Source organism: Pseudophryne corroboree, chromosome 8, assembly GCF_028390025.1.
Source record: "Pseudophryne corroboree isolate aPseCor3 chromosome 8, aPseCor3.hap2, whole genome shotgun sequence".
In the NCBI taxonomy this organism is placed as follows: Eukaryota; Metazoa; Chordata; class Amphibia; order Anura; family Myobatrachidae; genus Pseudophryne; species Pseudophryne corroboree.
This window is the reverse complement of record NC_086451.1, coordinates 23,972,737-23,992,816: the sequence shown is the minus strand read 5'-3', so window position 1 is coordinate 23,992,816 and position 20,080 is coordinate 23,972,737. Positions and strand designations below refer to the sequence as shown.

The following is a 20,080-nucleotide window of genomic DNA, read 5'->3' as shown; positions in this document are numbered from 1 at the left end:
GACATAAGGGTAACGGCTACAGCTTTGCCAACTTCCTCCTGCGCACTGCTCCAACAGATGGTTCATACGGCAACATTACACCACAGCAGGGACGGACTGGGAGATAAAAGTGGCCCTGGAAAAAATTCTAGAAGTGGCCTCGTGGGTGGCACCAAATCAACTGTAGGCGGGACCAATACCAAAGTAGGCGGGATTACTGCTTCAAAGTGTAATGTAGGCAGAGTTACACCAACAAAAGGCAGAGCATGTCATAGTAGCTAAACCTAACATTAAAAAGTGTAGATGGTATTGTGTTGTAGCAGAAGTAGTTAAGAAATTAGAGCTGGGGTGACATTTAATCCTGCGCTCACTCACTAAATACATTTTACAGCAATTATAGCTACTTCATGCTATACTCTATTACAGTGGTTCTAAAACTCGGTCCTCAGGACCCCAAACAGCTTACATTATGCAGATAATCAGGCACGTGAAAAGGTACAGATGGAGCTTCGCTCATCTAGGCTCCTCTGCTGCACCTAGGTGCACCAAGGTTTATTAGCATAAGCCTTTCATCCATTGTTCTCAGCTACAATACAATACAGAGAGAACAATACAGCAGAGGATTAAATCATTACGGCAGGGGATTAAGTCCAACTGCTCTGGCTCAGTTAATTTCTATTACAGGCAAAGATGAGGAGGGCTCCATCTGTATATTCATTACTCACTAACACATTTCAAAAGATGAACAGGTGGAGCTAATTATTTCACTTGTGACTCTGCAAGGAGACCTGGAAAACATGCACTGTGTGTTGTCCTGAGGACTGAGTCTGACAACTTGTACCCTAGGGTACCATGATAGAAAGAAAGTTTGGGAACCACTGTGTTAAGGCATTTTAAAGCAGAAGAGAGAGAGAGAGAGAGAGAGAGAGAGAGAGAGAGAGAGCGGACAGTCCTGATGTATAGATGACTATACCAGTTGGGATGATTAATAGGTAAACTTTGCTGGTGCATACCTCCCAACTGTCCCGATTTTCACGGGACAGTCCCGTTTTTTGGGGACTGTCCCGCTGTCCCACCCGCCGGCCGCAGTGTCCCGCTGTGGGGGGGGGGGCAGTTGGGAGTCTCTGTCTCTCGCAGCGGTGAATAGACGCTGTGCACATGCGCACAGCGTCTATTCACTGGAGACAGAGGGAGAGGGGGCATGCCAGCGGCTCACAGAGCGCTGGGCATGCCCCCTCAGTGACGAAAATGGGGGCGTGGCTCGCGACCGCGGGTCCTCCCGTGAAGCCACGCCCCCTTTTCGTAGGCCACACCCCCTTTTCGGGAGCGCGTGTGCCCCTCTTACTGCAAGGGCAAAGTTGGGAGGTATGCTGGTGTCTTCTCTGCGGTGTTAGGCTTCCCTCTCCCACATTTGTGGCACGGTGTGCAGTGGTGATGGTACAGCTGCCGCTGCATTTGCTCTGCCTGACTCTGCTGCATGTTTCCTGGGTGCTGGAATGCACTATAGAGCGCACAGTGGCTACTTTCGGTGCTCGAGGTCTCTGCAGTCTTAATTTGCTTTTAATAAGGTCATGTACTTAATTTGCGGACCATTATTATACGCTACATTATTAAAACATTATTAGGCGCTGCAGTCCTGATTTTTGTGCTCCTTGTTCCAGGGGCCCTTGTGAACTTCGAGGCCCGGTACAAGTGTCCCTTTCACCCCCCCCTTGTTGCAGAGTCTAAAAATAGATCATCCCCTCCCTTTAGAACTAAATAACTCCCTTCTCTTCAGACAGCTCATCTCCCTTAGCGTAGAATAGAATAGAATAGAAGTTCAATCATCTCCGCTACAGAATATCCCTCATCATTGCCACCCTACACACATGGGTCAGTGCCAGCCTACATACACACACACAGTGGTCGAAGTGGAAATTTTTAAGTGGGGGTATGAAAAAAAGTGAAGGTTGAAATTATGTGCGCCCCGTCGGAAAAGGGACGTGGCCACTGAAAAGGGGGAGTGTCCTTTAGTGTAGTTTACCACACCATATACCTCTTATACACATTATGCACCACAATAGTAGGACCCCTTATACTATCTAGCACTGGTACCCCTTTCACATTATACCACACAGCATGAGCCGAAATTCTCATAGCACACAGAATGAGCCGAAATTCTCATAATAGCGCACAGAATGAGCCGAAATTCTCATTATAGCGCACAGAATGAGCCGAAATTCTCATTATAGCGCACAGAATGAGCCGAAATTCTCATTATAGCGCACAGAATGAGCCGAAATTCACATTATAGAACACAGAATGAGCTGAAATTCATATTATAGCACACAGAATGAGCCGAAATTCACATTATAGCACACAGAATGAGCCGAAATTCACATTGTAGCACACTGAATGAGCTGAAATTCACATTATAGCACACAGAATGAGCCGAAATTCACATTATAGCACACAGAATGAGCCGAAATTCACATTGTAGCACACTGAATGAGCCAAAATTCACATTATAGCACACTGAATGCGCCAAAATTCACATTAAAGCACACTGAATGAGCCAAAATTCACATTATAGCACACCGAGTGAGACGAAATTCACATTATAGCACACTGAATGAGACGAAATTCCCATTATAGCACACTCAATGAGCCAAAATTCACATTATAGCACACAGAGTGAGACGAAATTCACATTATAGCACACTGAATGAGCCAAAATTTACATTATAGCACACTGAATGAGTCGAAATTCACATTATAGCACACTGAATGAGCCGAAATTGCCATTGTAGCACACTGAATGAGCCAAAATTCACATTATAGCACACTGAGTGAGCCAAAATTCACATTATAGCACACTAAATGAGCCGAAATTCACATTATAGCACACAGAATGAGCCAAAATTTCCATTATGCCACATGTGAGTGACAGCGGGGACAGGAAAAGTGACAGCAGGGACATAGGGACAGGGAGAGTGACAGCAGGGACATAGGGACAGGGAGAGTGACAGAGGGACAAGGAAAAGTGACAGCAGGGACATAGGGACAGGGAGAGTGACAGCAGGGACATAGGGACAGGGAGAGTGACAGAGGGACAAGGAAAAGTGACAGCAGGGACATAGGGACAGGGAGAGTGACAGAGGGACAGGAAAAGTGACAGCAGGGACATAGGGACAGGGAGAGTGACAGAGGGACAGGAAAAGTGACAGCAGGGACATAGGGACAGGGAGAGTGACAGAGGGACAGGGAAAGTGACAGCAGGGACATAGGGACAGGGAGAGTGACAGAGGGACAGGGAAAGTGACAGCAGGGACATAGGGACATGGAGAGTGACAGCAAGGGCATACAGTAGGGACTAGGGAGAGAGAAAGGCAGCAGGGTAAGATTACCTATTTAGCAGCGGCAGTGCTGAGGATGCTGTGGTCTGCGGTGCGGTTGATGAGGAGGCTGTGGTCGGCATGGTGCGGAGCAGGCGGAAGTGCAGAGAGGGCGGTGGCGGCGTAGCGGAGGAAGAGGCAGAGGACAGCGGCGGTGCAAGGAAGAGGAGGCTGTGGTTTGCGGCACTGCGGTACCTATGACCGCGGCGCTACTATTTCAAATCTGCCGTGGCTGCTGGTCCACGGAAGATTTGAAATAGTAGCGCTGCGGTCAAAGGAGCGAGAGCTCAATGCGGAGGTGGAGGACAGCAGTCAGTGCTCGAAGAAGTGCCGGTATGCTATACCGTTGTATACCGGCCCACTTCGAGTACTGTACACACCAGGGGCGGAACTGTGGGAGGCAGTGGAGTCGGCTGCCGCCGGGCTCCTGACCTCAAGGGGGCACTTCTCCTCCACTGTCTCGCGCGCTGCTACTTTTTTTTTTATGATTCTTACAGACGGAGGAGCTGTGTCCGTGACACGGAAGCTGCCTCCTGTACATGCAGAGAGCTGGCACTGGCTGCAGCTAGGGGGAGCTCCAGAGCGCAGCTCCTCCAGGGCCCTTCCAGTTAAGTAAGCCAGCCGAGTGAAGCTCTCTGTTCCTCCATCAGGCTGATGATAGCCAAAGGTAGGCACTGGCCTCAAGCTGCACTGTGGTGGGGAAGGTGTAGTTGGGGTTGCTGGGGGGGCTTTGATAAATGTTGGAAGCACTGTGTTTTGTGTGTGCATGTTTTAAGTGAGGTGTGTGTGTGTGTGTGTGTGTGTGTGTGTGTGTGTTTAAGAAAAGTTGTGTGTTCAAGAAAAAAGAGGCATGTGTGTGTGTGTAAGTGAGAGGCATGTGTGAGAGGCATGTGTGTGTGTGTGTGTGTGTGTGTGTGTGTGTGTGTGTGTGTGTGTAAGTGAGAGGCGTGTGTGTGTGTAAGTGAGAGGCATGTCTAAGTGAGAGGCATGTGTGTGTAAGTGAGAGGCATGTGTGTGAGAGGCATGCGTGTGTGTGAGAGGCATGTGTGTGTGTGAGGCATGTGTGTGTAAGTGAGAGGCATGTGTGAGAGCCGTGTGTGTGTAAGTGAAAGGCACGTGTGTGAGAGGCAAGGATTAAAGGAGGCATTTGAGCATTTCTACAGGACTATGGGGGTCATTCCGACCCGTTCGCACGCAGCGGTTTCTCGCTGCGGTGCGAACGGGTGCGGAATGTGCATGCGTGGCGGACGCTGTGTGCGTGCGCAACGTTGCCCAGCGACAGAGGTCGCCGGGTTACGTCGCGCCTACCGACGTAAGATTGACAGGAAGGAGGCGTGGCAGGGCGGATCCAGACCGTTGGAGACCGTTTTTGGGGAGTGGTGAGTAAAACGTAGGCGTGTCCAGGACAACGGAGGGCGGAGGAGTGACGTTAAAGCCGGGCCCATCGTTGCTGGATCCATCGCACAGGGTAAGTATGTCCAGCCACAAGCGATCGCACCCTGCTAAGCTAAAATACACTCCCCAATAGGCGTGGACTATTGATCGCAGCAGCAGCTAAAAGTTGCTGGCTGCGATCAACTCAGAATGACCACCTATGTACAGAGCACACATCTGGTCTGGGTACACACTACCTTACAAAGATATGGAGGGGTGTATGTGAGGCGCGTGTGTGTGTGTGTGAGGCGTGTGCGTGAGGCATGTGTGTGTGTGTGAGAGGCATGTGTGTGTGTGTAAGTGAGAGGCATGTGTGTGTTTAAGTGAAAGTGGCATGTGTGTGTTTTTAAGTGAAGGAGGCATGTGTGTGTGTGAGAGTGAAAGGCATGTGTGTGTGTGTGTGTGTGTGAGAGGCATGTGTGTGTGTGTAAGTGAGAGGCATGTGTGTATTTAAGTGAAAGTGGCGTGTGTGTGTTTTTAAGTGAAGGAGGCATGTGTGTGTGAGAGGCATGTGTGTGTGTGTGTGTGTGTGTGTGTGTGTGTGTGTGTAAGTGAGAGGCATGTGTGTGTTTAAGTGAAAGTGGCGTGTGTGTGTTTTTAAGTGAAAGAGGCATGTGTGTGTTTAAGTGAAAGACGTTTGTGTGTTAAAGTGAAAGCGGCGTGTGTGTATGTTTAAGTGAAAGAGGCGTGTGTGTGCTTTTAAGTGAATGAGGCATGTGTGTGTTTAAGTGAGAGGCGTTTGTGTGTTAAAGTGAAAGCGGCGTGTGTGTATGTTTAAGTGAAAGAGGCGTGTGTGTGCTTTTAAGTGAATGAGGTGTTTGTGTGTTTTTTATATATATCGGCACACCGCTGCGCCAAAGCATCTCCATCGAGACCTGCTGGCGGGTGAGGGAGCACTGTAGGTGTACTATAAAGGTATTCTGGTGTCTGTTTTATTGTAATGACTGACTTGGAGTGCGTCCACTTTTTATGTGTATCTATATTACTATTGGGAAAGGTACCTGAGCACGCTGCTACTGTTCACCCTGAGTGCCGGATAGTTACATATGGTATGTGTGTGTATATGTAGGGGGGCACCAACATTTATCATGCCTCCGGGCGAATGGGACGAACTTACACCACTGGTACACACACACACACACACACAAACACACACACACACACACACACACACACACACACACACACACACACACACACACACACACACTCTTGAAATTTTGTATACACAAACCTAGTATACAGTACAACACTGGCATTTTGCACCTATCCCATTGTAAATGACCAACAATTCAATTATATATATATATTTTTTTACAGTGTTAAGATATTTATAAATCATATTTCAGTTATAATACGTAACTTTCTAATCACACACACACACACACACACACACACACACACACACACACACACACACACACACACACACGGGTCAACACACGCTGCAGGTAGAACCACACACCTTGGGACCAGCCACTTCTACTGCTTCTCAGCCTCTTCTCCCAGCTGCCTTCAAACTCCTGCCATAGTGGCTCTTTGCGCCAGTCCAGGTCTCCCATCATTCCCCCTCTCAATTGGCAGCAGTTCCCAATGTGCAGGGGGACAGGAAGAGGCACCCGCTCGAGCATGCGCAGTCAGGATTTGATGCGTGGCTGGGGATTCCGGGGACTTGAGTGGGCTTTCTGGGGCAGCGGGAGTACCGGCAAGTATGTGCTGCAGCTGACGGCGGCCCAGGGAGCGGAGAGCAAGCTGCTGGACACGCCTCCCCCTCTTCCTTTGAGGTGCATGCCGTCACTGGTGTGGCGTGTGGTACTCCTTTCATCTGGTGGGAAGGGGTGGGGCACAGTTGACAGGCGGCCCCACGCACCAGTCGGCCCGCCGGGGATCTCCTCGGTGGCTGCAATGGCCAATCCGGCCCTGCACCACAGGAATGATGGGTGGAAATCACAACTTGCTGTCACAGCTCCAGCTGAGTGTATAAATGCTACAGCAGTAAACGCTGGCCTTCCACAGTGATTCCACTGTCCACCTACTTCTGAGACATCACAAGTTGGAGAGAAGTTGACCGGTTGGCCGGTATGATGAAAAAGTTGGTGAGGTGCGTGGAGTCACCGTTTTAAGCCGGGTACACACTATTGCCTAATATATCGTTCCAACACGGAACGGAACAATTTATCGCCCATATGGTCTAGTGTGTATGCCCGATCAGGCCCACCGCTGCTGTCATTAGTGATGTCTTCTAGTCGGCCCTGTCTATCAGAAGACATCACTCAGGATGCAGTGCTGCCGAATACAGCATGGCATCCCGCGTCACTCCGTCGCTCGTCTATACTTGACGATGCAGGGTTCCGTCGCCCACAAAGTCTGCAGGGTACGCATCGTGCCAGTGTGCACCCGGGATTCGTTGGACAGACAAGTTGGTCAGTTGCTTGGTTGGAGGAACATTTGGTGTATGAGCAGCTGTAAGCTGGGTATACCCCTATACAATCGTCAGACCGTTTTTGCAATTTTGAGCTGTTCATGCGATATTGGAAGAGTGTGTACACACGTCCTGTTTTGTTCATACGTTTGTAAATCCAGTCATCAGGACACAGAGACATGTGAGTTCACTGCTGTGCTTTTTATTCCATCACCAACTCCAGGCACACTGCACACTGGACCACCCACTTCCCAGCATCCCCCTGGTCCCAGGGACCATCATGGAAGATTCAGGCTTACACAGATTAATAAGGGAGTGTCTACAAATATTAAGCTTTCTAATACACTAACATCACATCCTCTTTTCTTTAAAGATAAGCCCTGTACGCTTCAATGCAACAATTAACAACGTCATATTAAGAACATCATCTAACACGTTTCAATGAGTCTCTCAGGTCTGCGTATTTCCCTTTTGGGTCTTTCATACACAGTCTGTGTTTCATCTACCATGTTGGACCTTTCTAGAATCGTGGTTTGTTCACCATTATCAGGATCATCATACATGTCAGATGAAGGGTATTCTTCAGTCATGTTGTCTTCGTTATGGTTAGGTTGAGATCTTAAATCCACCCGATTTCTTCTTACTTCCGTTCCATGCTCTGTACGTATAGTATAAGATCTTGGTGCTACTTGTGCTTGCACAATACCTTTCTGTCCCCAAATACCTTTCTCGTGATCTCTGAGACGGACTTGGTCACCCGATTTTAGATCAGATAAGCTTTTTGTTCGCCTGTCATGTAACAGTTTCTGTTTCGCCTGTTGACGTTCCTTACTCAGTCTGACCAACGCTGAGTTATGTGTATTAAGCAGTTCATCATGTATCGGGAGATTTGCTCTAATCCTCCTTCCCATCAGCATTTGTGCAGGAGAAAGTCCATTCTGTAAAGGTGTACTGCGGTAGATTAAAAGACTTGTAGAAATCTTCTTTACCTTCTTGAGCTTTTTTCATGAGACTCTTTACAGTTTTTACTGAACTTTTCCACCAACCCATTTGAGCGTGGATAGTGGGGACTTGACGTAGTATGGACAAATTCCCACTCATCAGCAAATTGTCTAAATTCAGCACTGGAAAACTGAAGACTATTGTCAGTGAACACTTCCATAGGAACACCATGCCTTGCAAAGATTGACTTCATGCAATTGATTACGGCTTTACTAGTAATTGTATGTAGTGTCTTCACCTCTGGGTAGTTAGAGTAATAATCAGTCACAACAATGTACGTTTTCCCATTACAATCAAACAAATCTGCGCCAACTTTCTGGTACGGTCTCTCTGGCACTGAGTGAGGACTCAGTGGCTCGATTTGTTGTTTTGGTCTATACGAAAGACATAATTCACATGTAGCTGTAGTCTGTGCTATGTCTTGGTTCATTCTTGGCCAATACATAACTTCATGCGCTCTCCGCTTACATTTTTCTTCTCCTAAGTGGCCTTCATGTATCTTGCACAGCATAGTTTTTCTTAGTCGTGCAGGTATGACAAACCTATTGCCTTTGTAAATAATACCATCGACAACTGTAAGGTCACTGCGGTACATCCAATAATCATGGATAGACAGCGGGCACGCATGTTTTTCTGCTGGCCAACCTTTCAGAATGATATCTTTCAACACTTTCATTGTGTCATCTGTCTCAGTTTCTTTCCTAATCTGTTCTTGTCTTGCAAGAGACACTGGTAGAGAAGCTATGATCAAATTAACATAGGCTTCTATCTCTTCATTCATCAGACTTTTGGAACCTTCACTTTGGTCCACAGCACGAGAAAGTGTATCAGCAATGTACATGTATTTGCCGGGACAGTACAGCAAGTGTACATCATATTTCTGTAGTCTGATAAGCATTAGTTGAATTCTCATGGGACAGTCATGTAATGATTTAGTCATGATAGTTACCAATGGCTTGTGGTCAGTTTCCACTGTAAATGTTTGACCATACACAAACTGATGAAATCGCTCACATGCATATGTGAGCGCTAGAAGTTCTTTTTCTATCTGAGCATACCTTGTTTCAGCACTTGTCAGTGCTCTTGATGCATAGATTACTGGTTGCCATGTATCCTCATGTTCTTGTAACAGCACTGAGACTAGGCCAAATTGTGAAGCATCTGCTGAAATTCTTATTCTTTTCGCAGGATCAAAGAATTTTAGCACTGGTTGCTCAGTAATGATCTGTTTCAAGTTTTGCCAACTTTCTTCTTGTTCATGTGACCACATCCACTCGTTATCTTTGTCCAACAACCATCTAAGAGAGGCTGTTCGTTCAGAGAGTTGAGAAATGAACTTTCCTAAGTAAGTAATCATTCCTAGGAATCTTCTGATCGTCTTTGTTGTTAGGACGTTCCATGTTCACTATGGCTGATATTTACCTTGGGTCTGGTTTTACTCCTTGATCCGAGACCATGTCGCCCATAAAGGTAAGTGTATTCACGCCAAATTCACATTTGTCCTTGTTTAGCTTTAGATTCACTTTCTTGACAAGTTCCATTATTTGTCTCAATCTAGAATCATGTTCTTCCTTTGTAGATCCCCAGACAATAATGTCATCCATCATTGTTTCAACACCTGGAATATGTTAAAAAATCATGTGTATCTTTTTGTGATATACTTCTGGAGCAGACAATATTCCATATGGTAGTCGAATAAATCTGTATCGACCTTCTGGTGTGTTAAATGTACAAAGCTTTGAGCTGGCCTCATCTAGCTTCATTTGCCAGAATCCTGAAGATGCGTCCAATTTACTGAACCATTTTGCTTCCGCAAATTGCGACATGATTTCATCTCTGGTTGGTAGTTTGAAATGTTCTCGTTTAATAGCTTTGTTTAAATCTCTGGGGTCTAGACATATTCTGAGTTGTCCATTTTTCTTTTCAACAATTACTAAGGAGCTTACCCATTCAGTAGGCTCATCAACTTTCTGTATCACACCAAGGCTTCCATGCGATTTAACTCTTGTTTCAGTTTTTCTCTCAGCGCAAATGGCACTTTTCTACAGGGGTGTATCACTGAAGAAACTTGCGTGTCTATATTTATTTTATGCTCTCCAGGCAAACAACCTAGACCTTCAAACAAGTCTCTGTATTCTGTAAACATCGATTTGCAGTCATCTTCTACTTGTGATGTCACCATAAAAACTTTCTTTAGCAAGCTTAGTTTCTCACAGGAACTTAATCCTAGAATCGGTTGCACATTTTTATCCACTATCAGTAGAGATGTTTTAAACTGTTGTCCCTTATATTTCAGTGTCACTAAGCATGTACCTTTCACAGGAATTTCCTCCCCAGTATACCCTGTAACTTTCACTTTGGCTGGATGAATTTTAGGTTTTACTCTAAAAGTCTTATAGTCTTGAAACAATATTAAATTCACCTGTGTGCCAGTATCAAGCTTAAAGGGAATGACAATCTCGTTAACAGTTAAAGGGACAATCCATTCTTTCTTATCTGCACTGCAAAGTTCAATGCAATCCACAAAGAATTCCTCTGTTTGTTTAACAGCATGCACTTTGGTTGTTTGACTTTTCCTTTTACAGCATTCATTCTTGAGAATGGAGGTTTGCATGGCTCTGTTTTCTGCACTACATGGACAGCAGCATCAACTTCCTTGTGTAATGTTTTGGCTTGAAATCTAGTTATTTCTGCAGATCTACACATAGTCACTGCCTTGTCTAGTGTTAGGTCTTGCTCTCTCAGCAGTCTCTCTCTGAGTCCATTATCAGGTATTCCACAGACAATACGATCTCTAATCAGTGAATCCTTTAAATCACCAAACTCATAGGTTTTACTGAGTGATTGCAGCTCTGTAATATACTGATCAAATCCATCTACAGACTTCTGATCACATGTGAAAAACTTTCATATCTTTCATATGTCACATTTTTTCTTGGCACAAAGTAATCTTCAAACTTTTGCATTATAGAAGATAGCACCATATTCTGCCCCTCAGCAAACTGAAAACTATTATAAATGTCCAGCACATCCTCTCCTATCACATGGAGGAAAATGGATGCCTTAGTTTTGTCAGACTCTGAATCAGCTCCACATGCAGCAAGATATATATTAAACCTTTGCTTAAATCTTTTCCAGTTTTCAGACAAGTTACCAGACATCAGCATGCCGGTTGAAGGAGCTAGTTTATCCATGGTTACTCACTGTTTGAAGATAGGAGCGCACGGCAGTCTTTGCAGACACTGAGTATCACAGCCTTACAGACTTCTGCAGGATTCTTTCACACTCTGAGAGCACTAGCAGTCCAAGTTAAACTTCTTCTGACACCATGTTTTGCTCATATGTTTGTAAATCCAGTCATCAGGACACAGAGACTTGTGAGTTCACTGCTGTGCTGTTTTATTCTATCACCAACTCCAGACACACCACACTGGACCACCCACTTCCCAGCATCCCCCTGGTCCAAGGGACTATCACTGAAGATTCAGGCTTACACAGATTAATAAGGGAGTGTCTACAAATATTAAGCATTCTAATACACTAACATCACACGTCCGATCATGTTTTATGGAAGAAAATAGGTCAAATCGAAGGTATCTCATGTGCTGTTTAATATTCAGCCGATTTAACAGAGAAATCAGAAACTGAACAGTTGGGAGAGATCCAAGTAAAGGACCATCATGAGAAGTAGAAAAGGAAGTCCTCTGAGTAGTTTGAAGACTCAAGGAAAATGTGGATTGATATAAGGGATGTGGAAGATGGTGAGGGAGACCTCGGATAACTGTAGTAGCCCGGCTGAGAAACCATCGGAGGAATTGCTGAGGAGAACCAGGGGAATAATGGATGACAGCAGTGTGCACAGAGAACATCTGTTTCATACGTACTTGGGAGTGATGGAGCAGATGGTGGAACAGTGACTGAGCCATGTGGAAAGAGGAGGCCAACTCACATAGAGTCCTGGGGAAATCCGCTGCACGTAGCGACCCTCAGGGGTCTAGCTCCTAGGAATAAGGAGGTAGCTGTCACACAGCGCCAGAGACCCCAGCACTTACCTATCCGAGTGCTGACAGGTCTTCAGCGCTAATCACCGGAGATCTGCCGCCTGCTGTCTTTTTCTGTTGCTTTATCTCCTGCTTCTTCCGTTGCAGTGGCTCGTTTTCCCTGTCCCTGCCAGCGTAATAGGCCGGCCGGCCCAGGGCAGTGGCAAACGCAGGATTTCTAGAGGGGGGTTTCCAAATGCAATCCACAATCTCCCACTCTGCGGAACATTGGAGCAAGTGCGGGAGTCTAGGGGAGAGATAGAAGAACCTAGTAATGACCTTGGAGATTAATGTAAACATTGGTCTTTTTATACACTGGATACTATATGTAATACAGTATTAATATTTAACACTATAGATGGTCTATAGTATAGGCTGTAGCCAACATTTAAATAATATAACTAAATGGGTCAGGAAAAGTTTAAATATACTATAATAAATAAATAAAAAAAACATAATAGAACCAGTACTGCACTTTTTAGGCACACATTCTTCCACCTCATGGTAAGGCTCCTGTCTCTTCTTCCTGGTAGCTGCTATCTGGTCCAGTGCACTGATTGAGGAGTCAGATCCACACACACAGCAAACTTGGTAGAAGAAGCCGCTACCACTGAGCATGTGCAGCAGCTCCACTCTGCATGACAGAGCCGGCCCTAACCAATATGATGCCCTAGGCAAGATTTTGGCTGGTGCCCCCTAGCACCACCGCTGGTTCCGCCTCTGACCTTGCACCTCTTTCCCAGGTGTTTGTTCCCCCTATATTTTAAATAGGAACAGTTCGCACATTTGGTGCACAGCCCAAAAAGGGGTGTGTGTTTGCTGGCAAGGGGCATGGCCACACAATAGTAACCCCAATTCCAATTACGTCGCACAGTACTGCAACTTTATTCACATTTGATCATGCGATAGTGTCCATAATTCATATTACATCCCACAGTAGTGTCACTTTACCATATAAACGTTACTCCTCACAGTCTAGCCCCTAATTCACATTACATCACACTGAATTGCTCCTTATTCACATTACACCACACCCTATTGCTCTTTATTCACATTAGACGACACAGTAGTGCCCTTTCTATACACAATGCCACATAGAAGAGCACCTTATACAGTGGCAAACGCAGGATTTGCATGGGGGGGGTTTCCAGAACTGGGCGGAGCCAATCACGGGGGTGGGGACTGAGGTGACCCAGTATATGCTGGGTCTGTAAAACTAGTGTGTGTGTGTGTGTGTGTGTGTGTGTGTGTGTGTGTATATATATATATATATCTACACATATATATCTACACATATATATATATATACATATATCTACACACACATATATATATATATATATATATATATATACATACACACACACATACATATACACGGGTGGTCTTCAGTATGCCGGCGGTCGGGCTCCCGGCGACCAGCATACCAGCGCCGGGAACCTGACCGCCGGTATACCGACACTTATTCTCCCTCGTGGGGGTCCACGACCCCCCTGGAGGGAGAATAAAATAGTGTGGCGCGCGTAGCGTGGCGAGCGCAGCGAGCCCGCAAGGGGCTCATTTGCGCTCGCCACACTGTTGGTAAGCCGGCGGCCGGCCTCCCGGCGCCGGTATGCTGGTCGCCGGGAGGCCGGCCGCCGGGAGATCGTAGTGAACCCATATACACATATACATAGCATATTAAACATGCATACATATATATATATATATATACACACACATACAGTACACATATATATACACATGTATATATATATATATATATATATATATATCATATGTGTGTGTGTTTATATGTATGTATGTATGTATGTATGTATGTATATACATGTGTATATATGTAGGCACATGGATATATATGTACTATAATTAAAATAAAGTAAACTTTTATTGCACTTGCAAGTGCCACCAGGAAGACAGCAGGCTGCAGAGGACGCTAGACAGTCATTAATAATACTCATGCAGCTAAAAAAAAAAAAAAAAATTTTTTTTTTTTTTTTTTTTTTTTTAGTGGAGGGGGGTTTCTGGGTACTCGGAAACCCCCCCCTGGGTGCGCCACTGTTATACACATACTGCCACACAGTAATGCCCCTTACACATATGAGACACATTATTAATGTCCTTATAAACATAATGCGCCTTACACATTATGACAACCTTTTACACATAATGTCCCTTACACATATCCTGCACATTATTAATGCCCTTATACACATAATGACACAGATACAGTAGTACCCTGTTACACATATGCCGCACATTATTAATGCCCTTATGCACATAATGACACACATACAGTAGTACCCTGTTACACATATGCCGCACATTATTAATGCCCTTATACACATAATGACACACATAGTGCCCCTTACACATATGTTGCACATTATTAATGCATTTTTACATGACACACATAATGCTCCTTACACATATTCCGAACACTACTGCACAACCAAACCACTCACATGCACACAGCACTCACACTGCCACTAACACTGTGACCTCTGCCTCTGCTTGGATACAGATGTGTCCTCATAAATCTTGCCTCAGTGCTAACGTCGGGCACATTTTTTTTATGAAAATGCATCTTATTTGCATTGCTATGTGGCTAGGATGCACAAGCAGCTTCTGCTGATTAAAATGATATGCAGCATGCCTATATACTGTGTGAGACTGTGGCTGTATCTGCATATGAAATGCTACACACAGAATATAGGCATGCCGCATATCATTTTAATCAGCAGAAGCTGCTGATGCCCCTAGGCATATCAAATGCCCTAGGCAATTGCCTAGTTTGCCTATGGCCGGCTCTGCTGCATGATATGGCGGCAGCTCTAGTAATCATATTATATACCATTGCTATTGTCATAATTTGAGTCACTTGCCAAAAGGAGGGGGGTTTCCAGGCAACCGGAACCCCCCCCCCTGCGATTGCCTGTGCAGGGGATAGTGAGCATGAAAAGAACAGCGTGACTGAGGACCGGCGACTGTGGCAGGCGGAGCATCCAGGGTGAGTGACAGCCGTGGCTGTGAGGCAGACTCGGGAAGGCGCAGCTTCTAGAGTGCTCCAAGGAGAGGCCGGTGCCTGTGTCCCAGCTCCACCCCGGGTCCGCCTCTCAACGCTGCATAGCCCCATGTTCCGTCTCCTTCACTGACAGGGACTGGTGCTTGTATCGCAGCTGCTGTCCGGGTCTGCAATTACCGGAAGGGCCGATGGCCTGCTGGGACGGTCTGGCCTAAAAGCCTGGATAAGCAGCTCTGCTCGGCTACCCGGGCATATAGAGAGTTGGGGGCGTGCTGCGAGGCCAGACCCCTATGACACATAACATGTCTCCATGAAGCGATGACCCTCCCTCCTTTATTTATTAACAGTTTCTTCTATAGCGCAGCATATTTCCTTGACGTGCACACACGCACCTGCAGCATCTGCGCAGAGTAGAATGCCAGGGCTGTTTAAAGCCCCAGTCCATCCCAGGCTGTTACATTATTATAAACCCACCGGCGAGTGCTATGAGGATGAGAAGATCCTCATTCTATAACAAGCTGCTCTTAGAGTGATGTACAGTAGATTGAAGTTCCGTCCATTAGTTTTTATAGACTGGCAACAGAAAAAGGAGAATAGAAGTAACTGAACATTTGCAGGAGAAACAAATCAAATCCTTTGGTGAAATAGCCTACAGGCAAATGATTTTGCATTGACGTAAATCGCCCATCTGGAACAATACAATTGAATAATACATAAACATTTATAGCAGAATGAAGAGAACAAACTTTTCTGTAGCTACAGCCTTATCTGCTAGAGAAGATAAACGTATTGCAAATAGAATTAATACGGAAGCAAAGGCTGTAATACCACTTTCACACAGAAAAACCTGCATATCCTGGCTTTTACCCGGCGTTTGAGTGCTGGGTCATTTTCCTGGACCCAGCCTTACCGTCCTTTCACACAGGAAAGCAAATTACTGGGTGAACCAGTTCTACCAGGTCATTTTCAGATCAACTCGGTGTTTCTCCTGTGTGAAAGGGTCAGTCGGGTCACAATTGCTGGGTCTTTGACCCTGGTAAAAACCAGGATCAAAGTCCTCGGAATTTCAACCCAGTTTGACCCTTTCACACACAAAAAAGGACCCAAGCCGATCATCAAATTACCGGGTAAAAGTGCTTTACCCAGTAATTTGGTTTTCCGTGTGAAAGGGGTATAAGTTTATATGTAAGGATACATACAGGATTTTATTAAGGGCCACAACGTGCACCAACGTTACCACAGTACACAGAGAGACAATTAATACCCAGGTTCACATGTATGACTCATTTTTCCCCAACCTTTTTGGTACTTAGAATTTGTATTCAATATTTAATAGGGTTTATCTGGGTATATTTTATGTATTATTGCTAATGAACAAAGGTTACAGTTGATAATGTGGTAAAAAAAAAATGTACTAATATAATGCTAATACTTACCTAATGAGCTTGCGGGGTCATTCCGAGATGATCGTAGCTGTGATCACTCACACTGACATACGGGGGGACGCCCAGCACAGGGCTAGTCCGCCCCGCATGTCAGTGCCGGCCCCCCCGCAGAAGTGCAAAGGCATCGCACAGTGGCATTGCCTTTGCACTTCAAGAGTAGGTCTCGACCAGCGCAGCTTTAGCGTGCTGGCCGGGAGCTATTCATCGCTCCCCAGCCCGCAGCGGCTGCGTGTGAAGTCACCCATACGATGCGGCACGCCCCCCTGTTCGGTCTGGCCACGCCTGCATTGGCCGGACCGCGTCCACGAAACGGCGGCCAAACGCTGTCAATCAGGCAGAGGCAATCGTAGCGGCCCGACGGCCTTCGGCCATCTGGTATGCGCCGGTGCACTGTGGCGCCGGTGCATGTGCAGTCCTGAGCGATCGCACCGCTGCGATAAACTGCAGCGTGCCATCGGGTTAGAATGACCCCCTTTGTTCCTATGTAGCTTTCTTTGAAGAACCTGGAGAGAGAGAAGACCAGTACAGATGTAGCCATTTTTATCTTTGCTGCGATGTACCATGCTGCAACATGACTTGCCGCAAGGGATGCCAGGCTGCATCCCTTGCATTTAGAAATTAATGATGCAATCGGCGGCTGCAAATAATGATCTAACGTATTGACAGTGACCACAAATGTGAAAACTGCAATATGATTGGCGTTACACATATACGAGGCGTGACTATTAAATAACGAGACTGCACTTAATAAACCAGAATTTGTGAGTTCAAAGGCAGTGGGGGAACACTAGCCAAAAAACGGTTTTGCACATTTCATCCCTCTAGCACAGTTTGCTGACACAGCGTTTGTAGAAGTTGTGTTTTTTCCGTGCGTCGTAAAAGTGCTCAGTTCAAAAGTAGAGCGACGTGTTAACTTAAAACTTTTTGTTAAATTGAATAAAACGCCCTCCAAACCTTATTGTTGTTATTTGACTTTCTTGTCGTGCGCGAGTAATACTTCTGCTCACAATGGCTCGCTTTCTTCTTTAAGTCCTTCTACTATCGAGTAATTGGATAAATCTGGTTTGTTGTTTATTGTGCATAACTATTATATACTTTGAAAAATGTAATAAGATAGATTAAAAAAAAAAAAACACCCGCCAAATCTTTCCATATACTAACCAAGACTTACGGGGCAGCTTGTGAGCCAAATGTAATAGGATCTGAGTTTTAATGCGAGTTCAAAATTGAATGTACGAGTTTCTCCCACATTCATAGGGTGCACGTTTTCAGGCACAAATGTTACTCGTATGCAACTTCTCGTGAGATTTCACACCAGGGAGCATGTGAGTTTTTAGACCAACCGGAATGCGAGTTACATTGTGAGAGTTGCACAGTTTTAAAAGTAAATCATCCATTGGCATCCAAAAGTCCCCTGGTTTAAGCATCACACAACCTGATCCTCCATTTTGTCCTTTGATAAGTTTGTGCGGGAGACCGGGAAGAAGAGGAGGTTTTGGTTCAGTGAGAGAAAGTGAGATATTTTTGTGAGTTACCAGCATTATGGCATTCAGGTTAAGACAGCAGAGGATGGAGGAGGAGCTGATGGTTGTGGAGGAGGAGAGTGAGGAGGAGGAGGAGGCGCAGGAGGAGAGTGAGGAGGAAGAGGCATAGGAGGAGAGTGAGGAGGAGGCGCAGGAGGAGAGTGTGGAGGAAGAGGCATAGGAGGAGAGTGAGGAGGAGGCGCAGGAGGAGAGTAAGGAGGAAGAGGCATAGGAGGAGAGTGAGGAGGAGGCGCAGGAGGAGAGTAAGGAGGAAGAGGCATAGGAGGAGAGTGAGGAGGAGGCGCAGGAGGAGAGTGAGGAGGAAGAGGCATAGGAGGAGAGTGAGGAGGAGGCGCAGGAGGAGAGTGAGGAGGAAGAGGCGCAGGAGGAGAGTGAGGAGGAAGAGGCGCAGGAGGAGAGTGAGGAGGAGGAGGCGCAGGAGGAGAGTGAGGAGGAAGAGGCATAGGAGGACAGTGAGGAGGAGGCGCAGGAGGAGAGTGAGGAGGAGGCGCAGGAGGAGAGTGAGGAGGAAGAGGCGCAGGAGGAGAGTGAGGAGGAGGAGGCGCAGGAGGAGAGTGAGGAGGAGGAGGCGCAGGAGGAGAGTGAGGAGGAGGCGCAGGAGGAGAGTGAGGAGGAGGCATAGGAGGAGAGTGAGGAGGAGGAGGCGCAGGAGGAGAGTGAGGAGGAGGAGGCGCAGGAGGAGAGTGAGGAGGAAGAGGCATAGGAGGAGAGTGAGGAGGAGGCGCAGGAGGAGAGTGAGGAGGAGGCGCAGGAGGAGAGTGAGGAGGAAGAGGCATAGGAGGAGAGTGAGGAAGAGGCGCAGGAGGAGAGTGAGGAGGTGGCGCAGGAGGAGAGTGAGGAGGAGGCGGCGCAGGAGGAGAGTGAGGAGGAGGAGGCGCAGGAGGAGAGTGAGGAGGAGGCGCAGGAGGAGAGTGAGGAGGTGGAGGCGCAGGAGGAGAGTGAGGAGTAGGTGGCGCAGGAGGAGGAGAGTGAGGAGGAGGAGGCGCAGGAGGAGAGTGAGGAGGAGGAGGCGCAGGAGGAGAGTGAGGAGGAGGCGCAGGAGGAGAGTGAGGAGGAGGCATAGGAGGAGAGTGAGGAGGAGGAGGCGCAGGAGGAGAGTGAGGAGGAGGAGGCGCAGGAGGAGAGTGAGGAGGTAGAGGCATAGGAGGAGAGTGAGGAGGAGGCGCAGGAGGAGAGTGAGGAGGAGGCGCAGGAGGAGAGTGAGGAGGAAGAGGCATAGGAGGAGAGTGAGGAAGAGGCGCAGGAGGAGAGTGAGGAAGAGGCGCAGGAGGAGAGTGAGGAGGAGGCGGCGCAGGAGGAGAGTGAGGAGGAGGAGGCGCAGGAGGAGAGTGAGGAGGAGGCGCAGGAGGAGAGTGAGGAGGTGGAGGCGCAGGAGGAGAGTGAGGAGTAGGTGGCGCAGGAGGAGGAGAGTGAGGAGCCAGCTGCACCTGGCAAGAAAAGGACAGGGCATAATGTGCGCTTCTCATTTGAGGAGAACTGCGCCCTGGTACATGCGATGTTGCAGGTGCACCCAGATCTGCTGGCTGCCCAGGCGCACAACACCCCTGTGTCCACAAAGGATGCTTTGTGGGAGAAGGTCCAGGATGCAGTAAATGTAGTGAGTTCCTCGCAGCGGAACCTTAAAAATATATATTTTTTAAAACGCTATGACAGCATTAAGCGTGTAGTAAAAGTAAAGCTGGCTGAGGAGCGCCACGGGGGACGCCATGCAGCACTGGTGGAATATAATGCCTATGAGGAGGAACTTAAAGAAATGTTCTTCCTGGTGAGTAAACAAACAAATGTCTACCTTTTAACTGTACTAACCTAAATGTA

At 46.9% G+C, this 20,080-nt stretch overlaps 1 protein-coding gene and 1 long non-coding RNA gene across 2 annotated transcripts in view; both read left to right on the top strand.

The window, feature by feature from the left end:
- Nucleotides 1–3,944: 3,944 nt before the first annotated feature.
- The window catches only part of LOC134948221 (uncharacterized), a 67,995-nt gene continuing 51,859 nt past the window's right edge, over nucleotides 3,945–20,080 (top strand). Inside the window, exon 1 of the long non-coding RNA XR_010182934.1 lies at nucleotides 3,945–4,020. This is a non-coding gene — a long non-coding RNA (uncharacterized LOC134948221). The remainder of the gene's footprint in view (nucleotides 4,021–20,080) is intronic.
- Nucleotides 19,620–20,080, top strand: part of LOC134948219 (uncharacterized) — a 40,329-nt gene continuing 39,868 nt past the window's right edge. The window contains exon 1 of the mRNA XM_063936071.1: nucleotides 19,620–20,030. Coding sequence (XP_063792141.1) covers nucleotides 19,761–20,030 — 270 coding nt within the window. The 5' untranslated portion in view covers nucleotides 19,620–19,760. The remainder of the gene's footprint in view (nucleotides 20,031–20,080) is intronic.